Here is an 18,229-nt window from a genome sequence, read left to right as displayed (position 1 = left end):
GAATTGGAAGGGCTAGCAACCTCATATAAATGATTTTATTGCGAGTCTGTGATTGAAGAGAATAGTAAAAATATGGTTGCGGTTTTCCCTTAATATACGAGTCATTCAAAGCTGCAAGGAGTGGTATTTTGGGGAGCCGAGCAACATCTCTCTCGAATGACACTAGAGTAATTTGGTTTTTTATCGTTTTTTTCCACATTGACATGGAAACGATTGGATTAGAAAAGTTGACGATTTCAATCTTCAATGTGGAGATGGCCAAGTGCAGCTGTCTGTGCCAAGGGGAGAGTTCATCCGCACACAATGATTGCAATTGCTCTTTCATGGATTGAGCAGGAGCTCGTGGAATGCACACGTAGAATTTAATTAAGTCTCCCAGACAATGAAGATCTGCGCTTGGCAGGCCCAGCTCAAGTCTAAACCTCGCCCTCCTTGCATGCTGGGGAGCCAAAAATATTTTGTTATAGGCCATTATTCGATAGTTCGCTAAAAATGAATCCATTTTGCCAGGGAAGGCCAAATGGCCATAGGACATTGCTGGGAGTAATTTGGTGCGTAGAACCCTTAAAATTGGCTCGGCTGTTGGGCTGGGCAATTGCCGATTCAAGCGCCTCAAACTATGAATAACCCCGGCTCCCTTGGAGTGAAGATGTTTGAGATGAGAAACTTGATTTGCCTTTTCATTAAACCACACTCCTAGATAATTATAGCTAGTGCAGGTAACTATATGCAGGTCACCTGCTCGCCAAGACAGATTTTTCTTTTTTTTATGTTTCCCAAAAATCATGACTTTGGTTTTTGATTCGTTCATCAAAAGATTGTTTTTTATGTTATATTTATTGAGGGCAGTGAGCGCTCTCTGTAGGCCTGTTTTTGTATGGTCCATGATGATAATGTCATCAGCGTATTGCATGACCCGTAAACGTATGCCACCCAGTTTTGGGGCAACCAAAGTTGCACCTGCCAGTTCTTTAGGCAAATCGGCAGTATAAAGATTGAATAATAGCGGAGCTAATACGCAGCCTTGCTTTAGACCATTTTTTGTTGCAATTTTTGCATATACTGTCGTGGCACTTGTTTTGATCCTCACCCAGGTTTTCTGAAGCAGAGATATCAGTGCAGAGAGAAGTGCAGATGGTATCCCCCATAAGTATAGTTTGTTCCATAGTGTCCCTCAGTTGACTCTATCGAACGCTGCACTGTAGTCCACAAAGCAGCAGAATAATGGTAGTTGATTGGCCAGAGTAGCTCTCCATGACAGATAGGACAGTGCTATTATATTATCCTTTGTGGAACAGCCTTGCCTAAAGCCTGACGAGTGCGGGGAAGAATGCTATTTTTGTAACCCAATTTTCAAGTTCTACCAGTAGGACTCGAGCATAGGCCTTAGCTTCAATATCCAGTAAAGCTATTAGCCTATAATTAGCTGGATTTGATTGATTACCCTTTTTATAAAGTGGATGTAATATCGAGCGCTGCCAGGTGAATGGGATTGTGGCTGTAAGGAAGGCTTGTTTAAAGAGAGGTGTAAAGAGCTCTGCCCAGAATGATCGGTTTGATTTGAAAACTGTGGCAGGTATTCCATTTGGCCCAGGCGCACCGTCATTCCTCATGCGGCTAATGATCTTATTTACTTCAGCTTTAGAGATGCCTGAACCCTGGGTGTTATCGTAATTTGGTGCTTGACGTGAGGAAAAGGCTGGTGGCTCCCCTGTCCCGCTCCTGTAGGGCTGATTGATGTGATCCACCCAAACGTTCTCGGGTATCCCATTCTCCTTGGACTGGCCACTGTTACTGGCTTGGTTGATATATCTCCAGAATGGAGCTGGATTTGTTTCCTTAAGAAGAAAGAAGATTTTGAGCCAGACTTCCTCTATTCGTTTAGTGCGTTGCTCCCATGCACGTTTCTTATGGGCAGCTCGAAGCGATCCATTTGTGGCACCCTGCAGAACTTTTTCCCCTTTTTGTCTTGCGTTTAAGGGAGTTTGACGCCTCCATTTGCTTCCCGGCATTTCCTTGTTTGGGAGCTGGTTTAGATTGTTTAGCACCCGTTTTTGTTGGGCATCCAGTGTTCCCCCCAGCGCCCGGTGCAGATATAGCAGGAGGGTGGGCCAATAGTCTAAGAAGACTTGCGAACCAAAAGCAGTTTTTAAATGATCATTTTTAATTGTCCATGCAGACAGTTTTGTACTAAGATTGGTAGTCCGTTTTATCCTGCGTGGGACTTTGTCACGTTCTTCGCCCGTGGATTCGCCTATAGATGTAGATTTGCAAGATGCGACAGTAGAAAGACTAAAAGATGCTCTAAGGGGCCTATGGTCACTCTCTACGCAATTATCGATGTCAAAGTCATTCAGATGCAAAGCTAGTGTGCTACCAATGAAAAGATAATCAATTGTGGAGATATTTCTGTATGTTGCAGGCGGGGTCCATGTTTGATCCTTTGCTTTCTTGAGTTTATAAGCAGAGGATATGGAGCAGGCATCAAATAGGGCTTGTAGTACCCCAGCCCCTTTAGGGTGCTTATTCTCATTTCCTGTTTTGTCGAAAGATCTATTATTAAAGTCCCGGACTATAAGTGGATTGTGATGAGGATATCTAATGAGAAAATCTCCAATGATAGCTGCCTGGTCATTAAGTGCTTGATTTCTCTGGTGCAGACCTGGATTAACATAACAATTGAATAGTAACAATATGAACGGATTATAATGATTTTTTATTCCATTAATAAGTAATACTTGAATCCCAGGTGAGGGAGGTGCAAGTGTGATTACTTCCAACCTTCGGGAGTGCTTGATAAAAACAGAAAGGCCACCCATTGGCCGCCCAAAAATATTACGTCTTAAAGCCGGGACATGTATTTCGAAGTACCCGGAAAGAGCTGTAGTTGATGTTGCCCATGTCTCCTGGAGGCAAATTATATCACTACTTTGAAGGTAATGTAAGGCCGAGTCATTTTTAGTCAGTTTCTGAAGGCCAGCCAGGTTCCAATAAATAATTGTTAGGTAGTTATTTTGCTAGTTTAATGTGTGATTTGTGTTGCCTTTGAGAATCTTAGAGGTGCCGTCGGGCCGAATGAGGGCCATGTTTGGCCTGGAGTACGTTTTTAAAGATGTATTGAGTAAAACATGAGGATATCTATCTTGGGGTAAGATGTTTTGTAGGGAATCTAGACTGAACCTACTGCAGGACTGATATAAGACAATACAAATCATGCTTTATCCTTGCAATGGTTAAAAGAATGTTAAAGTTCCTACTTGTCCTTCTATCATGTTGTGTGCTGAGTAGAGTACTTGTAAACCTGAACATTCTATACTGAATAGCTGTTTATTGTATGTGGGGTTGGCATAAAACTAGGGAGTTTCTATTGTTTTCTTGTGAAACTGCTCTGACATGATGTTGCTTAACAAACATATATATTTTTTTTAAAGCAAGAGAAACTTATGACGGTGCACTTGTTTAATGTCATGGATTTTTTTTGTATTTTAGGACAGTGAAAAGAAAGGATTCATGAACAAACTATATGCAATCCAAGAGGTTTGTGTCAGTGTCCAGAATGTCCTTGATGAAGTGGCTTCTTTTGCAGAGAGGCTTAAAAAGTAAGTGTGATTGTATAGCCGGTGGGTGCTTCACAGATGGCGATTTACAATCTAACCTTTGTAAACTTCTCCCGAGCACCATTGAGAGTAGTGCTAAAACTCGCCATCGGGAGTGCATTTTCCATGGAACCAAGAACTACGTAACCGTATGCCCACACCATACCACCCTGGTTTCAGTTCCCAAGCCAGTATTGTGGGGAGTATTCTCTTTGCCCGCATGCCTGCTTGCACCAACATAACCAATATTATCCCCCACACATTTTAAATGAATCTAAGCAAATAAAACCCCTTATTGACATCCCAAAATGCTCCTTATTGAATGTAAAGTATTTCTCCTATTCTACATATTTGGAGCTGATTGAGAAATACATATTTTAGAAGTCCCCATAACACACCTGACAAATCTGTATATAGGATTAAATGAAGGGCTTAGGTTCAAATGAACGTTTGCAAAATGTCTTGCCGATCCATCAAATTGGCTCTAAAACTCGCTCCATTTTACGAACCGGCACACAATCTTCCAAAGAAAGATATTAATTTTCCTAAATTTGATCCCTGAAATGTTTCATGCACATTGGTCATGGTGGGAAAACTTTACACTGGGGTTCCAAATCGTTGCCTTTTCCACTTACGCTTCCATTGGAATTTCCCCACGCTCCGTAATACAGTAAGGTCGAATTGCAGCAGACCTGGGTCATAAGGTCATTAAGCACTTTTGATTTGGCTAAGTGTAAATAATTATTGTGTGTTTTTTAAAAAAAAGAAATTCCCTTAAATATTGAGGTAAAATCTGATCTTCATGAGTAAAGTCTAATTTATGCTGTTAGCAATTTTGAGCTCACATTGATCTAGACCTCCATGTGACCTGCGGGAGCTGTGAAGCTGAACTTCACTGCAAGGAGAGGGAGCGGCCCTATTAAGTGAAAGTCTTGCACAAGGCCCAGCTGACTAAAGATCTGAGGAAGCATCACTTTAGAGAACACAGCATCACAGTGTAGTACAAGGCTCTGCTCAACTTGGGACCAGCCTTCTTCACCCAAAATCTTATCCCCTACTGTCCCTCCAGAACTCTACGCTCCTCTAGTTCACACGTACTTGTGGTACCTCGTACCAAAACTGTGTTATGGGGAGACAGAAGATTCCTTGTGTCAGCGCCTAAACTTTGGAACACTCTGCCGCACTCGATTAAAACAAGCCCCTCGCTTTGGTCTTTTCGCAAGCAACTTAAGACCTGGCTTTTTAATCTGTAAACTTAACTCCTACTCTCAACAAGGCCAACAGAGTTATCTCGACTTGGGATACTCAAGGACTACAAAATTGAAGTTTTTAAAATTCAGATTGGGCCTGTTACCCTGCAGAACCCATCTCCCTCATTGGCTGAGGGACAAAGGGGGCTGCCTCTGCCGTTTATGTAGCAAGGCAAAGGAGGATATGCCACATTTGCTGTGTTCCTGCGACAAATTGACAGAGGAAAGGAAACGCATGCTGAAATCTTTGTTCAACCAACGAGGAATACGTACTCGAAGGCATGCAGTTCTTGCTTGCTTCACTCCTGATGATCCGCAGTTAAACTGCAGCTTTGTGAAGTTCATGAAGGAGGTGGAGAAAAAGATGAAGAAACTAGAATCTTCACCTAACTTGCTGCTTCTTGACTAGGCTGAACCACATTTTAAAATGATTGTCTAAATATTATTAAACCTATGAAGGTGGTGGAAAGAGGACATTGGAAGCCAACCTTTCCTTTTAAGCCTACAATGAGAAATGAAGTCAAGATGAACATTATTGCAAAATAGTATTTAACTTACAAGATTTTTAAAAATGAATTATATCGTTTTAAATGCAATATTAAGTATACGATGAAAATGTACAGTACGTATATGTATTATTTTTTTTTTTTTTAAATGGAGATATTGCAATGGTTTTTAGTAACTATGCAAAATAAAATTCAATTCAATTCAATAATCTGTAAACTCTGCCTCCCCTTCTTTGGATAAACTCTGCAGATATTTTTTAGCGCCGAGATGCCCTTGGGCCTTTGTTCGCGCTCTATAAAAGCTGTTAATAAATAATAAATAAATAAATAGAAAAAGTCCACTTCTGCTACCCTAACCCAGCTACCTTTTCAATCATTTGTTGACTACAGGTTCAACTTTGAACCTGTAGTCAACAACAGCCCTCCGGTGCCTCTTGGCTACGTTCACACTATGCAAATACTACATAAATATACACATATATGCAGAGTAGCTGGATGAACCAGCACTTAGACATCTCCTACAAAGGAATGAATGAAATGGGGTTCAGGATACAGGATTTCAGAATAAGGAACTAGCAAGGCATAAAAAAAGACAAAAAATAAGATCAGAACAAAACGTGTCCGCAAGAGCATGGTGAATCATATTCGGAATATAGCACTTGGAGCATTGATTGCATCCAGGCGCTCCAGATAGATAACTTAAACAGTGAGCAATAGATTATGTGAATGCCAGATGATCGCAGATGGGATATGCAACAATGGATTGGGGCGCATCAGCAGCTGTCCCTGTTGCTGTGCACCATCTTCCCTTGAGATGTTGCCATTCTTTGGCCAGAGACTCCATACCTGTAGCCCACCACAGACTATCTACGCCTGTCCATCACATGTGGACTCCTGGAATGTAGGATGCGACACACCGCTGGGTGGCCAAAGATGCCTCACTATGCACATATCCGCTTAATCCCTGTGGGTCGGAGGCATAGGGGAATTAGGAACAGAAGGGTGATGGAAGTCATGCTTAGTCAGTCTGTGCTCAAAAGCTGCTGGGCACGGCTGAAACATTTGTCTTGGAGGATTTGGGAGCAGGAGGCTCTGCACATGATTTTGCAAAACTCCAAGCCTGTGAAGCCTTCTCTTGCCCAGAGCCTGCTGGACATGGTTACAGGCAGGGCCTCGTTGATTCTTGGGCCAAGAGAGGGGGCACAAGATGTGCTCGAAGGCCATGACTTGCGCTCAGGGGTGCTGCAGGTTTTCATTTTTTATTCTTTACAATTTTATACGGCTTAAACCTATCCCGAGGGCATTAAAGTGCCCTACAAGGCACAAACAATGTCACACATTTTTAGGCATGGGGATATTAAGTGATCTGTCCAGAATCACTGGATGTTGAGCTGAGGCTGTAATTCTGACTTGGGTTCCCAGTTCCCAAGTCGGTAACTCTGTTGAGTGGAACTGCTGTCTTTTCTCTATACGAAAATATAATGTCCCTTAAATTCAATTGAAGTTTTTGTGGGGTTTTCTATGGGATTTTATAGAATGTGTTGTTTTGTAGTGTTCCTGTTTACAACTATTTTGTTGGGCTTTATGTTTTTTCGGCCATACTTTGACCCTGGTCTTCGTATATCCCCAGACTGTTGGCACACACTGCTCCCAGAGTCACAGTCTCCAGAGTCGATTATATGTAGCCTATAACCATGGAAGGCACCTTGCTTCTGCTTGCTGCTGATTTTAAAAACAACCTAATCTACTGAACAACCTTGAATATCCTTGAGCAAGCATGCACTACAATTAGCGGCAGCCCGTGGAAGAAGATGCTACCTCAGGCTTGCCCCTTGACACTTGTGGCACTGCTTTCCTACCCCTGGTCTCGGGGTCATACAGGTGGTAGCAGGAATAGAAAGTAAAGAAGGCGCCAAGAGTCATTTTGCTTTCCATAGTTTCTGCCATTTGCCCTTCATCTTGCCTATTTCTAAGAAACACATTGAAAACGTCCCCAAGTAAAGAACATGTTGAGGGTTTCTATTCAAGACCACAATGGGTTCAATGCAAACCTTGCACAGATGTGGCACCACCTGAAATGGTGACCTGGCCACCACATGTAGGGCAGCCAGCCCAACACCATTTTGGATGGCGTCTCAGCCCCCAGTACATTCTTGCCATGCCAGAGACATTGACAGCTATGTCAAACCGGAAACACAGGTTTTACCAGGCAGGGGAACATAAAGGACGATGAATGAGAAATCCAACTTTTGTTGGAAAATGTTGCATTAACTTCTCCTCTAAATCCAGCCCAGTGTAATTTAATCAATAATATAGCATTATATACTGCTGCTGAGGACTTTAACAGGTGTTAAAGGCTCTGAAACAGTTACTGCAGGCAAGGGCCTATAATGAGAGTGAGGGCCTTCTCGGCAAGACACAAGGGCATTAATCCCATTTGAGCATTCCACCCACTAGTTAAAGAATGTTCTAAAGTAAAAAGGGAGAAACAGAAAGGCAAACATTGCCATTTGCCACCCTATTGTGGTTCATGGAGTTCTCAAAATTCGAGTGTTCTAATAATTCATGAAGAACAATCTAGTTAGCTAATTCAGCTCAATTTGAGCTAAAACTATATGACATCACTGGAAAATGTCTCCACACATTCTGCCATATGTGTGATATAAGCGAAGGCTCCCATTGTGAAAGTCATCGTGTTTCTTCTACCAATAACGTAAGAACATATATTTTGATGTAATTGTGCTCCATTTCCAATCGTAACGAAAATGAGAGAAGAGGACCTTGGTTTGGTGTTCCTGCCTACCTAACTCAAAACTCATCCTCTTCAATTATGGTCCCTTTGCCTTCATCATAGTTTCCCGAGACCGCCTAGGTGATCACAAATGTGAGTCTATCAATTGTAGATCTCCCATAGTAGGATTCTGTGTTGTGATTAAGGTTATTTATACTGCTTGGGAAGCTGGGATGAATGAAATGAAAATTGCACTTATATAGCGCGTAACTACCCGGAGGCCTCGCAGCGATGAGTTTTGTCCAATGAGCCCAACTGGGAACGAAGTTACTATGGTCGGTGCCATGCAAAATTCTAAGCTGCCCTGCACATTGGCTGCTTGCTTGGGTACCAGTTGCAGGATCTTAGGAAAATAACAAGGTTGCTGCATGCTCAATATTCAATCATTATAATTATTCTGTGCCTTAACACTAGTAACCTTCCTCTATGCCCCATCCATGCCCAGTATAGCAGTTACAATCTTTCAGGATCCATACTCAATATTGTTACTTAGCGTAGTTTCTTCTGTCACTAGGTGCCTCCATGTGGCCAATCAGGCTAATGAATATGAGAAACTTTAATGCATACATAGCTACTGTTTAGTGAGTAGCAGCTGACTCTGACCCCTGGTCGGAGGCTTTCTGACCAACATTGTAGGTTAAAACTCCGACCGCCCGCCGTATTACAATGACAATATTCAGAGTTTAAACCGGCTCGGGAATTCAACTCAGTTCCGGCGGGCTCCAGTCGGAAAGGCATCATAATCCCTAAAGAACGGGATTTCCGCAGTCTGGATTATGATGGGACTTTCCAACATGGAACTGCTGTCAGGAAGTGTCTTTGGGGCCACTAGCAGGGCCACCTACACCCCAAGCCCTCTGCATGTGGCCCGCCACATGCCTTCCTTCACATCCCTGCATCAAATGGCACATTGTGCAGTAATGTGTAAAAACTTCATGTGCTGGGGGTGGTTTAGGCCCTCTGCACAAGTTCCTATCGAAAAATTGAAGTTTGCCACCACACCAGTGGACACCACTGACCTGAGGTCGGTCGGCTCCCCATCTGCAGCGATATCTGGCGGAGGCAACTCTGACTGACATCGTAATCAGGGCCTATGTCACACTGAGCATCCCCTGATAATGAGCAGCAACCATCAATTACCAAGCGGCCCATGAAATGAGTATTAGTGGTCAGTCAGGTCCATCCTGTGGTATAGGTTCACAGTCCAGAGAAGGCACTGTAGCGAACAACAACAGGGAGCAATTTTGATGTAATCTACCTACATAAATACCTAGCCCTGATATCAATAGGCGTAGTAAATTTAAAATTTCCAAAGTAAAACTCACAGCATGAGGTTATTGAACACATATGGTAATTTCGTCACCCCATGGCATTGGTATTTACCAGCTGTATGTAGTAAATACCTCTGCGTTTTGTCACCCACTCGTAATTAGGACCACAAATTAGTTTATGGTTCATGGAGAGAAAATTAAGGTTGCATGCTTATTTCATCCACAAATAACATTAACGCTTTTTTATCCTTTTGACTTTATCATGCCCTCCAGGTGATGTGAGTAAGCAAAGTGAATACTTGCATCTATAATAAATAAAACAATTTGACAGAAAAGCTGCCTCCATCCATTCGCATTTTCCTTTACTCCACACTGCATATGAACAATATTAGCTCATCAGCGCAGATGGTTTCCCTTCGTTGGCCCACACAATGAATGATTTAATGTAGCATTGTCAGAGTTTTCGCTATTTACTACTTTGCAAATGCCATGCTGATAGGGTATTGGTTGCCAGCAGTGTATGCTAGCTTGAACAAAGACTTGTGTCTCTCCCATTTCGCAGTGGGGAAAAACAATAGAAATGCTGCTACTTGCACACGCTTCAATGATTCCCATAGACCATTTGAATCAACTGAACTTTTCTTGACAGCAGTTTATTATCCGGGGAAAACTCATGTGCCAACAGCTACACCGAACAGAATCCATGTGTAGCTGGCCAACTGGAGTTCCCACCAAAGTCTGGTTAATATTCCACATCTGCACTTTCCCAGCATGCCTTGCCCTTTGAAGTGAGGAAGGCTGTTTCGGGCGCACGTATACATTTGCTGCTGAACACCTTCCCTGTTACATCTTTCTTTGGATGTGTGAGGTGATTTGCTCGCTGACTGGTGTTTTTTTTCTTCTTCAGCACATTCAATTGGAGGGTGCCCTTCCTGAGCTGGCTGGCGATGGTAGCCCTATGTGTCTTCACCGCAGTGCTGTATTTCATCCCGCTGAGATACATTGTCCTTGTCTGGGGTAGGTACATCCTTTTGTTGAACTGTCTGTGCTGTTTCGAGCGACCTGCCTTGACGGGAGAGTTATGCTGTCAGTGGGGGGCAGTATTTATAGCCGTGGAGGTGCTCAGTGATTGAAGGAGACAGGTTAGTTAAAAATCGCAACTGTACAAAGATTTAGACCTGCTGGCAAGGTGCATTTTTCTTTCGCAGCGCCCCAGATTTCATCGTACCATAAACATGTAGCCGTAAGGATTCCTCATACATCACAGGGCCGCGTGCACTTGATATTATAATGATTTATGGGCACCACTTATACATAAACCAGAGGCATTTCTATCCGTACAGTCCATTGAAGACAATCAGCTTCTGTCTGCAGTACTTCATCTTACAAGGATGTTCAGGAACCTTAGGAAAGGTCACCTCTAGCCGGACAGTTAAATATTTGCAGCGCTTCACGCCCATTTATAAACACGGGGCAGCTTTAGTTTGAGAGCCACTGCCCTTTTTAGATAGGACAGTGCCGTGTGACTGCCTCCGCCTAGGCCTAGGTGAGAGCCAGTGTATGCAGAGCATCCAGCTGTTCTCTTGATTCCTGTTTAATAGGCGCTCAAGATGGCGCCCACAGCACCTGTGTGCAATGAGGCCTGCTGCAGGGGTTAACGCGAAAGACCTTGTAGACGAAACATCAGCACGGAGGGCCGGTTTCTCGGTTTCAGCATAGTATCTGTTGCCAGCTACATTACGTCTCAAGCAACGCGGGCCTGGGTCTTGCAGCTCTTTTAACTTCTTACTCTAGTCTAGAGGCTATCGGATAAAACCCTAAGCCACTGATGTCTCTTTTGTAAGTAGTTTTGCGTGATTTGCTAATACGCGGCGATTAGGAAATGTGGGACAAACAAAGTTTAGAACTTGAAGAGAAATTCCACTCAGAGCAACATAAACAGGTGGAGTGAGTTATCTGGACGGCCAATAATTGGTGCAAGATGCGCTGCACGTTCAGAGCTCAGACACTAGTGCACTTGTTTTATGTTACTGCCCCCCTTACAGGCTCGACTTTCTCCGTCCATCCGCGCGTAATCGACTCCATTCTCTGTAGGGAGCTGGGGGCTCCAGGCAGTAGAATGCTGCTAGGAAGAGAAAGCCAGGTCTCTGGGCTTTGGATGGTCCCCACAGATGCAACGCACTTCCCTGCAGCTCCTGTCGTGCAGAGAGGCCCCAGTAGTTCAGGGACCCCTCAACCTTCACGGGGCCCCCATAAAGCTCAATGTCAATGAATATATGTAAGATATGGGACAAACAGGGGTCCCTCATCACATTCTGCAGGGGGCCCTATCATTTTGCGCTAGGCTGCTGATGGTCCCCATTCCACAAAGAAATTCAGTATAGCAGACAATGGGGGAAATGAGCATCCTCGCTTTGGTGATCAGTTATTGGTTTATTTTAGGAATCACTGACATATCGAATACAAACATACCTACCTACACAAATATCGATGCTAAAATATCGATAATCAAAATATCGATATCCTATCTTTATAATCTAAATGACTAAAATATCAAAATAATAATATAAATGTAAAAAACTATTGATGTAAAAAAGATCGGTTTTTATATATAAGAAATAATGTTAAATACATTAAATAATAAAATTAACTTAAAAAATTACTTAGATGTAATGTACATTAAAAAAAATATAATAAATAACTTTAATCTAAAACACTTTAGACATACATATGTACAATTTAATAGATACATGTATATTTACTTTAAAACAATTAATAAATGAATAACTTTAATTTTCTTTTGAAATATATAAAAATTAACTATTATATATATATATATATATATATATATATATATATATACATACACCTATAACACAAAATCTAATAATAAAAACATTATATTATCAAATAAATTGTTAAAATATTTATACATCTTTAAACTTACATGTTGCACTCCATTGAGTGCAACAGTAGGAACATTGTTGTATAGCCATAGGGGTAAAAATTACTATTCTCCCTCCAGAGAGTGCAACAGAAGGGAAAGTGTTGGATACCGAAGGGTAAAAAATTACTATTCCCCTTCCAGAGAGTGCAACAGTAGGGAAAGTATTGGATAGTGAAGGGGTTCAAATTACTTTTCCCACTCCAGAGAGTGCAACAGTAGGGAAAATGTTGGATAGCGAAGGGTAAAAATTACTATTCCCACTTCAGAGAGTGCAACAGTAGGGAAAGTTTTGGATAGCGTAAGGGAAAAAATTACTATTCCCACTCCAGAGAGTGCAACAGTAGGGAAAGTGTTGGATAGCAGAGGGTTAAAATTAATATTTCCCCAAAAATAAATTCAAAAGAAACAAAATATCAACTACAATACAAAAATTGTCAATAACACAAAAATATATTTTGTACAAAAGATAGAAACTTATTATGTCAAACAATACAAAAAATTAACTAACGTTCATTTCTAAACATTAAAAAAACATTTTACAAATAAATACCTATATTTAATATAAATTAATTATAAACAGAAACATTAATTATTACACAAAAACAATACTTTTTATTTCCAACCCTATAACACCACACATTTCACAACACACATCTAAATTTCTTTAAAAATTTACCTCCATGAATAATATAATTAAGTATCAAATAAAAAATTATTATTATCTAAAAATTAATTTAAAACATATACAAATGAATGTACTCACCAAACATTACCCCTATACATTCAAAATCCCCACACAAAATGAAAGTAAAAATTTACCATAAAATGTTATCAATTAATAAATCAATAATAATTAGCAAATATTTATTCAGTATAAAACGTTAAATCATTTCCACCCTTTACTCCAACAAACACCATAAAACACACATAAAAATAATTACATAATTTCCATAACTAAGTTAACATTAAAATATTATCAATTAACAACTTATGAATTAATTGAAATTAATGTAATTCCTACCCTTTACCACTATAAACCCCACAACTGACATCTCTGATTAATTACACAATTTCCATATTTTATTTTTAATTAATTAATTACCATTAATCAACAATAAAGCAAACATGTATTTTAAATAAATTACTTCACACCCTATTCCCCTACAACCCACTCCTATATAATTGACACAATTAACCTAATTACGAATGAATTATTAATAATTATAAAACATTAATAATTAATTATTAATAATTATATTACCACAAACAACGCTATAACATAGAAATCAAATAAATACTAATAAAAATAAATTTACTTTATTAAAATTAAATTACTTCCCACCCTATTCCTCTATAAACCCACAACCTGCTCCTAACAAAATATCACAATTAACATAATTATCAATTCATTAATTAATAAACATGAATAACCAATGAATAATTAATGAATTGCAAATTTACTAAGTAAAAAACATTAACTACTTTAAACCCACAACCCGCTCCTAAAAAAAAGAACACAACTAATTTAATTATCAATAATTAAAATTAATAACCAATTAATAAATAATAAACAAATATTTATAAATACCAATAAATACAAAAATATTAATTTCTTTATTATAATTAAATTACTTCCCACCCTATTTCCCTATAAACCCACAACCTGCTCCTAAAAAAATAACACAATTAACATAATTATCAATTAATTAATACAAATGAATAACCAATTAATAAGTAATTTTCCCAAAATTATGTATAAATACTAATAAATAACCATTATTAATTACCTTATTATAATTAAATTACTTCCCACCCTATTCCCCTATAACCCACAACCCGCTACAGAACTATAAAACGCAACATTTAATTAACATAAAAGTAATCACTTCCAAAAATTTAACACATACATTTATAAAAAGCAATACTTATACAAAAAAATTAGATCACATATGTTAGACCTGGTATCATTGACGTGAGTCTCCCTTCCATTTTTACTGATTGCCTCCTCTGTTTTTTATCTGTTTGCTGGTTTTAGATGTTTTGGGCACTGTGCCACTGCTATTCATTGCCACAGTGCAAGTGCTCCATATGTTAAATTGTTGTACTAATTAGTGACTCCATGATTGGGTTATTTGATTTACTTGTCAGACCCTAGTACAGTGCACCATGTGTGCCCAGGGCTTTAAAATCAAATGCTGCTGGTGGACTTGCAGCACTAGTTGTGCCACCCACAGAAGCAGCTTGTAAAGTGTGTCTCAGGCGTGCCATTGCAGAGCCTGTGTGCAGTCTAGTACTGCCATGTTGACTGGGCAAGTGCACCCACTTGCCAGTCCCTAAACCTTCCCTTATCTTCATATCAGACACCCCTAAGGTAGGCCCAAGGGCCGGGTGCATTGTACGTATAAGGTAGGACATGCCCTGGTGTATGTGACTTGTCCTAATAGTGAATTACAGTCATTTTAATTTTTCACTATTGCAAGGCTACCTGCTCCCCATAGGCCGAAATGGGCAGTTTGATTATAACATCTCATAATCCTAACTGACTCAGGGAACATGGTAGAAATTCGACTGTAGTATGCCTGAACTCAGAATGATAAAATACATATTTTTGTGAAGTTGGTTTTAACATTCTGTATTTGAAAATACCATTTTTAGAAAGTAGGTATTTTCTTGCCTAACTATCCAAGCCTGCCTCTGCTAGGTTGTGTATTCCTTGTCTGTAGTTTGAGTGACAGGGGCTGGGGGATACCAGGAGACAGGGTGAGTCAACACAAGTCTGAACAGAGAGATCTGCATGTAGGTGGGTGGGAGGAGTTGCACCTGGGACCTGCCTAGGGCTGTGCCTTCCCTCCACAATGCTGGCTCCACCTCCTGTGGTGGGTCCAATGTCCCTGGCCTACACTGTGAAAGGAAAGAAGGAGTCTTGTCAACAAAGTGCTCCAGGACTGACCAGAACTGGTTTGGACTAGGCAGCAGCCTCTCTGCCTTCAGAGAACAAAGACAATTTGAGTATAAATATGGGGACCCAGACCCCTCTTGTTCACTTCTGGGAACAAGACAAACCTTTTGCCAAGGAGAAGAACCAAGGAAGCTGCAGGAGTTTGGACAACCCCTCTGCCAGTGTGCTGTTTGCTGTGTTGGCCTGCAGTGGTATCTTCATTGTCAAGGAAAGGAGAAGTAACTTTTCAAGAACTTTCATCATCTTGCAGAATATTACTCCAAGGGCTTGATTTGAGCTTGCCTCCTGACCGAAGTCCCAGGGATACCAGACTTCACCCCCTTCTGTTTGCCTGCATCTGGAACTTGCTGTTCTAGTGCTACAGAAGGAATCTACAATACCGACTAAGGTACTCGACGCCGTAATCTGCAACGAAGTCGTGAGTGCTTCTCCGACTTGCAACGTAGACACGACGCCGGCCGCCGTGCCACATCGACGCCAGCGAACTACATCGTAAGCCTGCCATAGCTGGGAGCGCTGCTCCGACTTGCGACGCCGTCTCAACGCCAGCTGCTGGTCCGCATCGACTCCGAAGCCGACATCATCGTGGAGCTGATCGCCGACGTGGGTCTGGTTTTTTTTTACTCTGGGCCCGACGTCGCGCACCTCGCGGTCGGCGCTGTACTTTGGGATTTCTTTGACCTTGACGTTGTGATAACTCCAGTTGGGGTTATCCGTTGCTAAATACTATTTTTAAGTGGATAATCTCTTTTTGAACTATTTCTACCATCTTGAAGAATTCTTATTGATTACAGTATTGTGGATTTTTGCCGTTTATGGTCTTGTGATAAGTCTATATAAAGAATCCTTATTTTTATAAAACCTGTGTGGTGTCCATCTGTAGTGTTTTCACTGTATTACTGTATGTGTACACAAATGCTTAACACACTGTCTTCTCGTGCCAAGCTACCAAGAGGGTGAGCAGGGGTTATCCAGTAGTGTAATCTCCTTTCCCTGACTTAGAAGCAAGGGTCCCTGCTTGGTCAAAGGTGTATACCATTGCCAACTAGAGACCCCCAGTTCTAACAACATACCTTTAAAAACCATACTAAAATACATCACACTAATATAAAAATCGATATAATAAACAATGATATTTTTACAAACGACATTACTGACGTTGATATTAAAAAAATCAATATTTCTTACGTTAATGTCGATATTCTGGACCATGATATTCTTGCAGTCGATATTCTTGTAGCACGATATTTGCAACTCGATATTATGGTATTTCGATAATCACAACTTGATATTCTGTCTGTGCAGCGGCATTATTATGTGAGTAAACTCCATCACAAGTGAGGAAATACATTTAAGAGAATAAGAGAAAACCAACAAATTGTCCCAAAAAAGACCAGAACTGGATACAGTAGTTAGAATGTAAAATGTATGTGGGAGGGTAAGAGAGAATCAAAATGGGTGTAATAACAAGTAATGCCTAGGGCAGGAGTGAGAAAATTGCAGATTCTGGCTACGATTGAGCAGTAGTGATTTTGTTTCATTAATGCTGGGGATTCCAGTAAAAGCGTTTCAGCTTTGCATAGAGATATGTTTAATATTTTAGACCGGAAAAGAGAAATGAACGAGTGCAATATCCTATGCGTTATAATTCCTGTTGTGAAGATTGATTTACCTTCAATAGAAAGCCATTGAAGCATTTGTAGAATGGGGCGAGGGCATCAAATCTTTTCTTCCCAGTGACTTAACAAGCCATAGAATGCCAAGGTGCCTTCAGTGGCGCGAGTTCTTCTATAGGTGGCGCAGGTAAAAGGGACTGTCCGAGGCAAGACTTGACAGAACAAGGGATTGCGCTATGGTCTGTTCTCAGCTAAACTCTAATTCATCATTATAATATCCACAGTTTTATTTAAATTGGAGTCTTTTTGTCAAAAGTAACAACTAGGGATTTTGAGTTAATAATGGTCACTGGATACAACCAATCAAAGAATGCCTAGGAATATTGGAGTAAGTAGAATAAATTAAGAGAAAAAACATTTTTAATGGGCTCAGTTTAATATGGTAGATTGATATAAGCAGAAAGCACAAAAATCCACATTATTCATGAAAAACTTGAGATAGATGCTAATTATTACACCTGATTAATACCAAACCCCTTCGAGTCAGATTTTATCGGATGCAATATTTATTGCATCCAATAGTGGCCAAAGAGGGTCTAAGAGCGGAATGCCTGACAATAGCCAAAGCAGCAGATAAGCAAGGTGAACAAGTAGACGTGTTTCCATTGTCAAGAATCTTGAACCAAGGTGGCCTTGGTACTACAATCAGGTATGAAACCCAACTGAAAATAATCTAAATGTTCATTGTCATAGATATGTTATGGGTCAACACAACTTCCAATGCCCTTTGCAAAGAAAGGAAGCCGTGAGACACACAGAACGTTCTAAAGAACTCAGACATCAGTTGGAATTACTTGAGCAGGGAAGAGACAAGGTCAAGAGATAAATTCAGTAGATGAGGCCAATAGGGTAGAAGCTGGTAACTCAGGTGTTTAGCACTGTCTACCAATTTGAGATTGGATGGAACTGGGCATGTGAAGAGTTCAAGAGTATCATTTTAGGTACAGTATTCAATAAATCAGAATTCGAATTTCTTAGAACTGAAGATGTGTATCCATGGATTTCTGTTAAACACAGGTATTTCAGAAAATTAGGAAGATTAATAAAATGGAGCTAATTTGATTTACATTTCTCATCCAAGAGTTTTGCAAGTTCTTCATATCTAGCACTAGGATCTTATACTGGCAAAGAGGAATGGGCATTATTGTCTAATTTTAAAACTTTTAAGAGCTATCTTGGTTGATATTAAGCTTTCATAGCCAGAATACGTGCTACACTATTACATTCTGAGAA

General features: G+C 40.4%; 1 protein-coding gene across 3 annotated transcripts in view; it reads left to right on the top strand.

Moving 5' to 3' along the window:
* MCTP1 (multiple C2 and transmembrane domain containing 1) overlaps positions 1-18,229 on the top strand; it is a 2,466,151-nt gene that overhangs the window by 2,427,691 nt on the left and 20,231 nt on the right. For all 3 annotated transcript variants that reach the window (XM_078675397.1, XM_078675396.1, XM_078675394.1), the window contains 2 exons: positions 3,490-3,599; positions 10,322-10,431. In XM_078675397.1, coding sequence (XP_078531523.1) covers positions 3,490-3,599; positions 10,322-10,431 — 220 coding nt within the window. The remainder of the gene's footprint in view (positions 1-3,489; positions 3,600-10,321; positions 10,432-18,229) is intronic.

The sequence above is a fragment of the Lissotriton helveticus genome, chromosome 2_1 (assembly GCF_964261635.1).
Source record: "Lissotriton helveticus chromosome 2_1, aLisHel1.1, whole genome shotgun sequence".
Taxonomy (NCBI): domain Eukaryota; kingdom Metazoa; phylum Chordata; class Amphibia; order Caudata; family Salamandridae; genus Lissotriton; species Lissotriton helveticus.
Note: the sequence above shows the minus strand (reverse complement) of the source record. Positions and strands in the feature narration are given on the sequence as shown.